Below are 12,430 nucleotides of genomic sequence, written 5' to 3'. Positions count from 1 at the left end.
AGTTTATCGTGCTGCAATCTCAGTGAGGTCTCGCCCTGCACCTGCTCTTGGCTCAGTGCTACCATGGGTAGACTCCTACTAGCCGCACGGAGCTGCTGCCTCTGCCCCAGCTGCAGCAAACGCACACCTCTCAGAAGGGGGGTGATCCTCCAGAAAGACAGAAGATACGAGAATTTCTTGGCTTTCTGAAACCATCATAAAACCCAGATGCCCAGATGGCTAAATTGCCAAACATGCTGCCTACCTCAAATGCCCTGCAGACAGAACGACCCTCGGGAAAGCTTTCCATCCTCTCACAGATCTGTTTTATGAAAGGCGCTTTGTTTCCAGCCCCAGCATCCTCTGTTCGGAGCTAAATCAGTCTCATTTATCCTTGCAGCCGAACGTTCTGCTCCAGGTGCTGATGGAAGGACCCACCACGGCAGCAGCCTCCTGGGCAGTCTCTGAGCATGGGGCTGAGTAAAGTGACCAGCACCAGCCCCACCGCCCCCAAACTGGCCAGGGAAGCCCGGGGCTCTGGGACTGGGCAGCTCTCAGGTGCAGCTGGTTGGGGCCTGGAGGGGCCATCGGTGCACTCAGGCCCCTCAGAGATAGGGCTGAGCAGCGGCAATAGCCAATGCAGAGAGTTTTTCTAATTCTGTAACAGTTTGGAAGGGTGGCAAGAAAATATGAAACCTTTATTACAGGGTCTTTTTTCGGTTTTACAGCACAGGGCAGGGGCTGAACTCTGCAGAGGGGGAACTGCATCCCTCAGTTGTAAGGCAATTTGCAAATGAGTTTCTTAATGCACTATAATTAAGTCTCAAATATCACTGGCGAAGGACACAAGACGACAAACTTTCTGACAAGGAGTTCTGGGCTTAAGCACCACTGGGGATAACTAGCTTTGGGCACTTTGGGTAATGATTTCTTGTTAAGCAGAAGAATGATAAAGATTTAGAAAAAGATTCCTTCCAGCCTTACAAAAAAAAAAAAAAAGTAGAGCAAATCGAAGTCTACATATGAATGAGTGCTCAGTTAGCTTTATTTATACAACCTTGTAACATGATACTCCAAATTAAGCATATCATTAGGAGCATTGTATTAGAAAGCTATAAAAATACAGACTACCTGACAGCTGTTAAAAAGAGATATTTAGTAATGCTTTGCTCATAATGACAGATTGCAAACAAAACCCCATGCAGCTTAAGCACAAACTCTTGAATGAGGACACACTGTTGCCATTTTTTTCTTTCCATATCTTTTTTGAGAATTAATTTTCACACCATCATGGAAAGTTACTTACTAGACATTTTTGTGCATGCAAACAGAATGACTCAGCCAGCCATCACAAAAAAAAATAAAATGTATTTCTTCTGCAAATGTGCTCCCCCTTTAATGGCAAAGTACAGAATCCATAAATTTTACTGGTCGGCCGGCATTTCTCTCTGTATTCTTTCTCACTGTGGCACACATGGACGCCCTGACCAGCAGCATTTCTGTGCTGGGCATTATGGCCGTCTCATGGTTATTCTGCCCGTGGATTCAGTTTTCAGTAAATGTCCTCGTGAGCACAAAGATGCCGGGTTGTGCCAGAGGCAGAGGAAGCTGGGAAGGTCACAGGCTCCTCCCGCCCCTGCGGTTCTTCCAGCGCTCCCTGCCATGGGCTCCACTGCCTTGTCCAGACCAAACGCTGGAGCCAACACTGACAATATGTGGCCCATGGAGGGGGGTGACCCATCTGCCTTATGCCTCTGTGCAGACCTATCATGAGACTTTGCCTTGAAACGGTCAAAGAAAAAAAATCAAAACTACTGGGTACACATGACTTAACAGTGAATACGCTGGAAGCCCTCAGATACTTGACTGTGTGGAGCATTTTCACCTGCGGATGTGCCCCGTGAGGGGCTGATGTCCCCTGCGGTCGCTCTCTGCTGCCCGGGCTCTCCAAAGCAGGAGAAGGGAGAGGACACTGCCCGGAAGCGGGTGGATTAACAAGGGGAAACAGAAAAGGAGAGTTTGAGAGAGAAGGGGATTTCCTGGATTGTTAAATCTGATCCTTTGTTACACAACTGATTTTCTTTCTTTGTCTTGAACTTCACCCTAATCTCAGTCTCCAGCGGACAGAGGACAAGCACCTACCTGGCCAGCTCTGCCAAGATGGCTGGGCAAGACCCATCACAGAATTTTTATTCTCTGCAATTTCAAGCCCATGGGGAAATTCTGCACATCTCTCTCCTAAATGTGAGAGTTTAAATTCTGCCACAGCTGTATGAAATGTTGTTTTGTATTTCGCCCTAAGTACAATACTACAATAATACCATACTCTAAGGCAATAACTTCATTTTTGCATTTTTACATTTCTTCATGTTTCTGTTACCCTGTTCTCAAGGTCATCCAGTTTCTCTTGTGTGCTGCTCTGTACTGATGAGGACTCTCAGCTCTGCACCATTAGCATATTCCTACTTTTTGTGCCAAGGATCATAATGAAAAATATTAAATATGCCCTTTCCCAGAACATACATCATCCTGTGAAGATGCTTCAACATAGATCATCTAGTCTAAAATGACTTTGTTTTCTAATGACTGCATTATTAGCCAAAAACACCCCCTCAGTTTTAAACACAAGGATCTCTTTTAGGTGTGCTGTGAAGTAGCAGCATCCATACTGTCAGAAACACAGACAGACAGCGATTACAGGGCCTCAACGTGCATTTTCCTGCTCTCTTGTCACTAATGCTCTAAGTAACCCCATGCAACAATATCGTTTTCCCTCCCCAGGCAAGCTTCACTCCTACCTCCACCAGCAGCAAAATAATTCAGAATAAGCCTGTGTGGAGAGCTGCCCTGGGTTCCCCCTTGCCCAGTCACTCTCTTTTGACACAGACATTTACAGCTGCACTTTGGAATAATGTACAACACAGCGGGGATGCGTTCATGTACTGCGCATCAGACTTCTCTGCAGTCCATAAAGTGAGAGAGAATGCACACGCATTTAACCCCACAGATTATTCACAACCAGATTATTCTTATTTTTGTTTATCCTCTAGTAGCACCTAGCCTCTCAGACATTTTCAGCTGCACAAAAGCTGCAAGAAAAGGCTGTATGCACAACAAAAAAAAGTAGTACTGGTAGGTTAAACAGATTTGTCTGAAGTTATAGAATCATGGAATAGTTTGGGTTGGAAGGAACATTTGAAGGCCATCTAATCCAACACCCCTTCCATGAGCACGGACATCTTCAAGTTGCTCAGAGCCCCGTCCAATGAGCCCTGGAATGTCTCCTCTACTGTCGTATTTGATACCGGACAGGTCACCGTAACACTCCACTCCGAACACGTCGGAACGCACCGACCTCAGGTCAATCTCACGTTCCTCACCTCAGTTTTGCTCCCACGTCCTTTGGAGGAAAGGTCGCTCCCGTCCGGGGCAAGCCCAAACGCGCTGGCTAATTAATAACAATTAATGAATAAAAGGGGCCGCCCGGGGGCGACGCTGGACCGCGACGGGGCGGTGGCGGACACCTCGTCCACCGGCCCGTCGCGGTCCGGCGTCGCCCCCGGGCGGCCACTGGCGATGGGGCCAGCCGGTCAAGTGGCCCATCCCGTCCGGCACTCGCCACCCTGCCCGAGCCGTAGCCCGGCGGCCAGCGGAGCCCGTCGGGGCGGCCGGGGGTGGCGGAGAGCGCGGTGTTACCCGGTTCCTGCCCGATGCACCCGTTGCCGCTTGCGGCAGAGAGAGGGGGGAAAAAGCGCCATTAAATCGTTTATTAAACCTAATTTAGAGCAGCGTCGTTTTTACCCTGGCGTTTACGCGTTGAGTTAATTACGGGGACGCCCGTACACACGGACTGTGACAGCGACCGAAAACAAAGCTCATTAACCCACACCGAGTAATTCCTTCCCAAACTTACTTTGGCGTCAGGGCTGTTGTTTCGGGTCAAACGGAACGGTTTTCACCTGCAAACGGTTCTGGCGACAGACACGACAACATCCGAAGGAACGTGCTCTTTAATAATTGCTCTGATGTGATGAATTCGATTCGTGTTTACTTTGTGAGCGCTTTGAAACGTTTTAATTCCCCACTTGTCGTGGTTAGTATTTTCCCTGGTCAGCAAAGCGTCAAACCCGTGGGAGAAGGCGAAGAACGCGCTATGAACCCCGTTTCCATAATCATTTTCTCTAAAAACCTCAAATCCGAATTCTTCTTTTCTTGACAAGGAAGCGTGTTTTCGATTAAGAAGAAAACCCGCCGTAATTTGATTTGTGCGAACGAGCTCCGTTCCGCCGCGATGCAGGAGCCGTTCTCCCCTCGGAGCCGAGGGCTGTCCCTGTCGGCCGGGGCTCGGCGGGAGGCCCCGCTCCCGGAGCGTGTCAAAACCGGCCGCAAACCGGGCGGAACGGCGGTTCCCGGGACATCGCGCCCGTCGGCGACCGCGCCTTGAGCGCTCGGCTCCACGGCGGGGCAGCGGCTGTCGCGCTACCGGGGGCGGCACTGACCACCCGGCAGCCCTGCGGCCACCGGGCGGGCAGCCTCGCGGCAGCGGACCGCCCCCCCCGCGCCTAGCGGCGCCCGGTGGGACCGGGGGATGGCCCTGCCCGAGGGCCGCCTTGCCGGCCCCTCCGCGGCGGGCGGGTCTCCCAGCGCCGGGCTCGGCGGAGGGGCCCGCGGCGGCGGGGGGACGGCGCGGCCGGCCGGCCGGCCGGCCGGCCGCCCAAAGGCCCAGGGCAGGGGGTCCGGGGGGGGGGGGGGGTCGGGGGTCCCGGTCGGGGCGGGGCTCGCGCGGGGTCCCGTCGGGCGCGGCGCGGCCACGTGCGGCTCCGCGCGCTCCCACGGCGCGCGGGTCCCGCCCGTCCCGGCGGTGACGTGTCAGGGTAGGGGCGCTGGGCGCCCGCCGATTGGGCGGCGGCGGCGGCGCGGGGAGGTGGCCGCCCAATGGGCGCGGGGCGGGCAGGTGCCCGCGCGGTTATCTGCGCGCGGGGCTGGGGCGGGCGGAGGGTCCCGCTACCGCCGCCGGACGCGCGGCCCCGGCCCGGCCCCGCACAGCCCGGCCCCGCCGGCACCGTGACCCCAGCCCCCCCCCTCGCTGGATCCCGCGCAGGAGCCGCTGCGGACGCCCCGCACGCCTCGCCGGCGGGGGCTGCGCTCCCCGGCCGCCCTCACCGCTGCTTTGCCGCTGCCCCGACTTGCGGCTCCCCGCGCTCCAGCCTGGAAGTTCGCGGTGCGCGTCGCCGAGCTGCGGGGGCGGGCGCGGCCGCGCCGGGGTCTCCCTGCTCCCGGCAAAGTTCAGTACTCGCGGTCGGCCCGGCCCCGCGGGCGGAGGAGGGGCCGCCCCGCCGCCGCCGGCGCTCCCGGCGCGGGGGGAGAAGGATCCGCGCTCGCTGATGCCCGCAAATGTTAGCGGTGGGGCAGATGGATGCTAATCGCCAGAGCGCGTTCGTCCTCAGCAGTACGCCGCTGGCCGCGCTGCACAACATGGCCGAGATGAAGACCTCCCTCTTCCCCTACGCCCTGCAGAACCCCTCCGGCTTCAAGGCGCCGGCCCTGGGCGGACTCAACACGCAGCTCCCCTTGGGGACGCCGCACGGAATAAGCGACATCCTGGGGCGGCCGGTGGGCACCGCCAGCAACCTGCTGGGCGGGCTGCCCCGCATCAACGGACTGGCGGCCTCGGCGGGGATGTACTTCAACCCCGCCGCCGTCTCCCGGTACCCGAAGCCGCTGGCAGAGCTGCCGGGGCGGCCGCCCATCTTCTGGCCGGGAGTGGTGCAGGGATCGCCCTGGAGGGACCCCCGCCTCGCCTGTCCCGGTAAGTGCGGCCGGTTCGGCGGGGAGCGCGGGGCTCCGGCGCGGCCCCTCCGGGCCGGGAGCCGGGGCGGCCCCGGGCGGGCGGGCGCGGTGGACGGGGCGGGCGGCCCGGCGGAGGCCGCGGGCCGGTGCCGGTCACCTCGTCCCGCCGCGGCGCCCCGAGGCGTCCCCGGGCCGGACCCCGCGCCGGAGCCAGCGGCGTCCCGCGGCGGCAGACACCCGGAGCCGCGGCGCCGGGCTGAGACCCGCTCCCCATCCGGGGCCGGCGCAGACCCGGTCTCTGACGGGGCCGTTTCTCCTCCGCTTTCAGCTCAGACGGGGATGGTTTTGGACAAGGACGGCAAGAAGAAACACTCGCGACCGACTTTCTCCGGGCAGCAGATTTTTGCTTTGGAGAAAACCTTCGAACAGACGAAATACCTGGCAGGACCGGAGCGAGCCCGCCTCGCCTACTCCCTGGGCATGACCGAGAGCCAGGTGAAGGTAGGTCCCCCCGGGCCGGGCGCGGGTTCTCCCCGCCGCCGCCTCCCGCTCGCTGCCGAGCAGCGCTGAGGCGTTGGGCTTTTGCGATAGTTATCAGCCACCGCTGAAACTGTACAACCGTACAGGGAATTTTTTTTAAGTCAATTATATTTTAAATTACATTTGGATATTGGATAAGTTTTAGGCCAATTTCTACATAAGTTATTTTTTGCTTAGAGTTTTCTGTGCTGCAAACGATTTAAGGAAAAGGTATGTAATATATTAAAAAAAAAACCAAAACAAACAAACCAAAACAAACAAAAAAAACCAAAGCAAAACGAAACCAAACCCCAAACCAAAAAGTCCCCCGCAGGTAACTGCTTTCAGCGGGTCCGTTTCCAACCGAGACGGTGTCCAGTAACTGGCACAACTTCACCTGGCATAACCACGCAAATTTTTTAGCAAAGGCTTCGGGTGCGCCGCGGCGCTGAAGTGCAGCGGGAGCCAGCAGCGCTTGTTCCTCTGGCCACCGTGTTCCGTTCACACCAGATGTTTGTCCCGCGAAACCGCGGCTTTTGCCGTCGCGCGGCTCCGGCTGGCGACATCCCGGGGGAGCGGCGCGGGTGACCCCCGCGTGTGGCCGCAGCCCCCTCCCCGCCGCTCCCGGGACCCCGCGGCTTCGCCGCTCCCCCTTCCCCGGAGGGGCCGCTCCGCCCGGACCCCGCACGGGCGGGCAGGGGCGGCCGCGGCCCGGGCCCGGTGCCGCCGTCGGGGGGCGGGGGGTGGCGGCGGGGCTGAGCTGAGCCGTGCCCGGTGCCGGTGCCCAGGTGTGGTTCCAGAACAGACGGACCAAGTGGCGGAAGCGGCACGCGGCGGAGATGGCCTCGGCGAAGAAGAAGCACGACTCGGAGACGGAGAAACTGAAGGAGAGCTCGGACAATGAGGACGATGACGAGTACAACAAGCCCCTGGACCCCAACTCAGACGACGAAAAAATCACGAGGCTATTGAAAAAGCACAAATCCACGAACCTGTCCCTTGTCAGCCCCTGCAGCACCAGCTCGGACACCTTGTGAGGGCGCGGGCACCGCCGGCCGCTCCCAGCGCCGCGACGGAGATGAGTTGTACCTGGATGTTTAAAGTGGTGTGTTGTACAGCCTAAGATGTATGTGAAATGTATATATTTTTTACAGAATAAGTTATGAAATTATTTTCTTTCTCATCGATGTAAATTTCAGAGGAATTTTTCCAACTTTTTTGGTTTTTGTTTTGTGACCCTTTAAGGTTTGCCCTTGTTTTCTTTTAGCCTTCTTGACGATTTTCCTGCTCCTAACAATCAGATTTTGTTACGTTTTGTATGGGTCGCCAAATCCAAGCTCAGCCACTTTGTATATAGTAAATTTCAGATTTTGTGATGTATATTTCTAGTGTAAAAAAAAAAAAAAAAAATCTGTTTTCTTTCACTCCCTCCCTCTACTCAGTGTTTTGGCGGTTTGATTTCTCCTGCCTCTGGATTTTATGCTTAATAATATCAAAAGAGAAAACAACCCAAAAAAAGCACGTGAGAAAAACGGACACTTGATTTTACATTAGCATCAAATAACGTCTCCAGACGGGTTGGAAAGACTTTGTATAAACCAATAAATTATTTAACAAGCTTCTCCTTTAGCGAGTTTCTTCACGCATTACTCGTTCTCGTTTCTCACTCCAGGGGCTGCCGAGGACGGGGCCGGGGGGGGCCGTGCCCGTCGCAGGGACATTTTTGCCTCGCCCCAACGCTCCGGGGGCTCCAATTTTTAGTGCCGCGCTCGCCCTGGCCGCTTCCCCCGGCTCCGCGGGGGCGGCGGTGCCGGTAGGTCGGGCCGTCCCGGGCGCTGCCGCCCCCCGCTCCGGGCGGCCCGACCCGGCCCCGCCGCCGCCCCCGCTCCGCCGTCCGGCGCCTGCAGCCGGTGCCTGGCCCCGCCGCCGCTCCGGAGGAGAAACGGAGCCGCTGAGCCGGGCGAGCCCCGCGGCCGGGACCGAGTGCGGCCGGGCCTGGAGGGGGTTGCCCCGACGGCAGCGCCGGGAGCCGGGCTCGGTGCCGCAGGGGAACCCGCCGGCCGGGACCCCCCCGCACCAAGGGAAGAGGAGCCGATAAGAGATGGACGGGGCCGAACGACCGGCACGGAAAACCGTTTCGGTGGCGGTTGGTTTTTCCTGCGGGGAGCGGGAAGGAGCGGCTGGGGCTCGTCCCGGACACCGGCGGCGGTAAAACCCCCCGAACTCGGTAGCGCGGGTGTCTACCGGCCTCATCTCCCCCCGCTCACCTTCCCGTTGAGCTCCGGAGAACGCGACCCTCGCCCCGCACGAACGGCACCGGCGAGTCGGGTTTGCCAGCTGGTAATTAAGACCCAGGTAATTAAGCAGCCGTCCAGGTGCCTCGCAACGGGTGCGGAGGGGCGGGACGGGGCATCCGCGGCAGCCCCGGGCTGCCGTTCCGGTACCGGGCCTCGGAACGGCCCGGAGCGCCCGGGCTGCCGCCACTCACCGAAATCATAAAAGCCGGATTATTGCTTTAAAGTTCTTTAGACGAAACGTGCCCCAAGGAAATCGGGAATCCGTATTCGGCGATGAGTCTTTCTCTCTTTTTACAGAACGGGGCGGCTCCGCGAAGCGCCCGCCCGGCGGAGCACGGACCCAGCGGCGGCGGCGGCTCCGCCGGGATCGGGCCCTTCCCGGTGGCCTCCCCAGCCGGGAATTCCGTCTGGGAATATCCCCGCAGCCCGGCTCACCCCGCGCCTTCCCCAGATAACGCCTGTTTTTTGTGTGGGTTTTTTTGTGTGTGTGTGTGTTTAAATGCTAAAGTTGCGTTTTATGAATTTCTGCGGGTTACACCTCAGCCTCGTCCAACAAATCACCTCGACAGGTCACCCGCGTAACTAAACGCCTCTCCGCGGACTGGGGCTATTTATGGTCTCGCAGTTTATAGCCCTGATGAGTTTATCTGTAAACGGGGCTTCGGTCTGAGTTTGAAAAGGCAGCTTTCCCCCCCCCCGAAAACCAGAGATAATGAGGAAGGAGTTTACGGCGGCGTATTTATTGAACTGCTGGGGACTGGCGTCTCGTGAATAGCTCATAAAGTTGTATTACTCGCTGGACATCCACACTCTTACTCCGATACAAACTCCTAAGTGCCTTTTCCTCGGTTTGTACTGTGTTTTGATTAACACTAGAACTGCATTCTATTACACAAGTTTTCATGCGAAAAATAACCCAGTTAAATTGGCAGGAGATTTTACGGTAACTCATTAATAAGAAATGTGACAATTTAATAATTTCCCTGTAATCCCCAACGCCCACATCAAAGGGACAGACACAGACACATTCACCATGATCAGTTTTATTGCTTGAGAACCAGAGTACTCATTTCTAAAGGCCTTCAAAGTTATCATGAGTCGAGTTCGCTTAAATAGAATTACTGTGTGGTTATAATGCAACATGGCACGATAACAATACAGAGCTGCAGACACCCTTTGGGCAACAGTACTTAATATAAACCCAGGTTGTACTGTTGAGAAAACATTCTGCAAGCAGACATCAAATCATTTTCAATGGTAGTGATTTATACCAAAATCAAGCATCAATCTAATGCCATCACGCAGTCCATGAACTCTGTAGTGTTCTAAATTAAATCAATAAAACATACATTTGTGTTTCATCAACAGACTCCCTAATCACCTTTTAATGTTGTATTTAGTGGTGGGAGAAAAATGTTCGTAACAAGATTATATTGTAGGCTGCACCGAGCTACTAACCAGGAAAATTTACAGTCTTTTTTTTTTTTTTCCTTTAACACTGTATAAATACAGTCTGTGCCCAATACAGTTGCTACCTGAAGCAGACTATGATGTTCTTCTCCCGTGTTGTTATTGTTTCAATATAGAATACTTGGCACCATAAAACAGTAACAAAAGACGGACAAAAACAGTTTACAAAATTCTGGAAAGTTACACCCAAACCTAGCTAAGAACTTCACATTCAATCTTTACTATTACATAGAAAGAAGGGATTATAGGAGTAACAAAGTGAAACTGCTAATATATGTGCTATATAGTATGCTATATATCTGTATCCAGGATGGCACTGCTATATATTATTTATTATATAAATGTTGTTTGTTGATGTACACTTAACTAAACCTGCTAAGACTCCAACACTAACTGCTGATATGGCACTCTCAAGCATTCATATTGGAAAGTATATTTAGCGTAAGTTTTGGTCAGGTTTATAAATTATTTATATATCTGTGTATATATACACATACATACATATATATATACACACACATATATATGTATGTATAGAAAGCAGCTGCTGTGTGATTCAAAAACCATGTAACATGGCAGTATAGTAAATAACATGAGAAAAAAATTATAAAAATGAAAAACAAAATACTAAAACTAAAACACAAACCATAAGCCTTGGTCAACAAAGAAAATACCATTTAAAACCATCAATATCTCTATCTATACAATCCAATGTACAAAACCCCAAAGTGGTAAAGATATATAATGTTAGGCATGACACCTTTAAAAGTTTATAATATGCTGAAATAGCTTTTCCACATCGACAAACACTTATTAAAAGTTGAAAGTTGTGAAATCTAAAATACATAACTCTGCTGTCTATTTAGAGTTTTGGCAACAGAATTGTGACATATATATAAAAAATAATTCCACGTTTCTACTTGATGTCACATGAACATACAAGACAGTGAGGTATGTGAGGCTTTTCTCGAACAGAGTCCAGATGCTGAAGCATAGTGTACGACCAGCAGTCTAAAATTGTGGCACTCGGGACTTTATCTACCGATACAGCTGTTACGATTATGTATTTCAGTATACTGCGGGCTCCTTCCCCTCCTTGCTACAGGGTGGTTTCACGGAAAATCTTCTCGTTTCGTAGGCATCTTTTTCCTGTCGCAGAATTGGCATTTTTTTAAAAAGAAAAATAAACACAGGGGAAATGATGTAGGAAATGTAAACGTAAAGGAAAAAAAATGATATTTACCACCACATCACTGCACGACACAACACTTGTGCACATTTGCAATAGGTTTACCTGCCCCAGCAGCTATTCGAAAGGACAGGAACACAGGCTGCAGCAAGTCAGGGAAAAATAGAAGTTACACATTTGAAACAGAAACATTTTTTTCTTACAGTCAGTAGCAAACACAACAAAAATCCCACGACTGGAAACAAATTGATGCAATGATTTTTCCGATTACTCTAACTACAAAATGCACACAAGAACGACACCAGCTCCTTACAGACCTCTGCTCCCTCTGAAATCTAAGGGAAAATTTGCCACCGATTTCTGTGGGAAGAGGATCGGGTCCCCCAGACAACCCCCTGCTATCACAGAATTAGCTCCACTGAAAGCGCCACGCTACAAAAATTCACGGTGACAAAGGAAACAAAATTAGTGTTTCTGAACTGCCTGTCCTTCAGCTGCCACCTCTCCAACCTCCGCCTGTTACTGGAGAAGCTGGTGAACTGCTGTATTTTAAAACCTGCCCTGGACGATTCTGGACCAAGTATCGTAAGTGCATCTTCCTTAGAGAAACAGTGCTCTGCCTCACAAGAACTCTGGCCGTGACAGTAGAGAGAGGCGTAGGTTTGTGGATTTGGATTTACGTGCATACGCGCACACACGGGTAATTACCCGTTATCCGGCACGGAGTTACCGCTCACCAGCCCCAGCACCGTCTCTGGGACGGACACACTACTGCTGTCGTACAGTTCCCAAGTTTTTGCAAGTCTCTAGCTGAGTTTTTGTATAAGTTCTATGTACTTTTTACGTAAGTTTTCAGAGGTTACCTCCTACTCCTCGATCAGCTCTTTCTCAAAGCAAGCAAACACTCAGTTTTGCTGTATTGCTTACTTGGCCTTCCTCCTCTTACCTTCCGCAGAGAAGACTGGTTATAAAACTCACATCTTTTTTTTTTCACTTAACAACTAGTATTTATGTAATTCTACGTCCTGTTTCTCACTTGATGCTTAAATATGGAACTGCCAATATGTTCTTTTACTAATACACAGCTAGGCACCGAATTAATTGAAACTAAATGTTTTGGAAGCAATTTCGATAACCCAATGCAAACACGTTTGTTTTACAAGAATAGTTGTAAGCGCACAGGCAG

General features: G+C 52.9%; 2 protein-coding genes across 4 annotated transcripts in view; one reads left to right on the top strand and one right to left on the bottom strand.

Annotated features, from left to right (window-relative positions):
- The first annotated feature begins 5,226 nt into the window (after nt 1-5,226).
- On the top strand, nt 5,227-7,435 carry NKX6-2 (NK6 homeobox 2). The gene is made up of 3 exons (XM_074591347.1): nt 5,227-5,788; nt 6,098-6,270; nt 7,077-7,435. Exons 1-3 carry the CDS (start codon nt 5,374-5,376, stop codon nt 7,323-7,325), a joined length of 837 nt encoding a protein of 278 aa, XP_074447448.1. The 5' UTR covers nt 5,227-5,373; the 3' UTR covers nt 7,326-7,435.
- Nucleotides 7,436-9,612: 2,177 nt separating this feature from the next.
- The window catches only part of INPP5A (inositol polyphosphate-5-phosphatase A), a 236,464-nt gene continuing 233,646 nt past the window's right edge, over nt 9,613-12,430 (bottom strand). The window contains exons 15-16 of one of the 3 annotated variants that reach the window (XM_074591909.1): nt 11,299-11,386; nt 9,613-11,204 (exon numbers count right to left, since the gene is read on the bottom strand). In XM_074591909.1, the coding sequence (XP_074448010.1) occupies nt 11,306-11,386 (81 nt within the window). In that variant the 3' untranslated portion in view covers nt 9,613-11,204; nt 11,299-11,305. The remainder of the gene's footprint in view (nt 11,205-11,298; nt 11,387-12,430) is intronic. The other 2 variants (XM_074591908.1, XM_074591910.1) reach the window with 2 other exon arrangements.

The sequence above is a fragment of the Larus michahellis genome, chromosome 6, assembly GCF_964199755.1.
Source record: "Larus michahellis chromosome 6, bLarMic1.1, whole genome shotgun sequence".
NCBI lineage: Eukaryota > Metazoa > Chordata > Aves > Charadriiformes > Laridae > Larus > Larus michahellis.
Note: the sequence above shows the minus strand (reverse complement) of the source record. Positions and strands in the feature narration are given on the sequence as shown.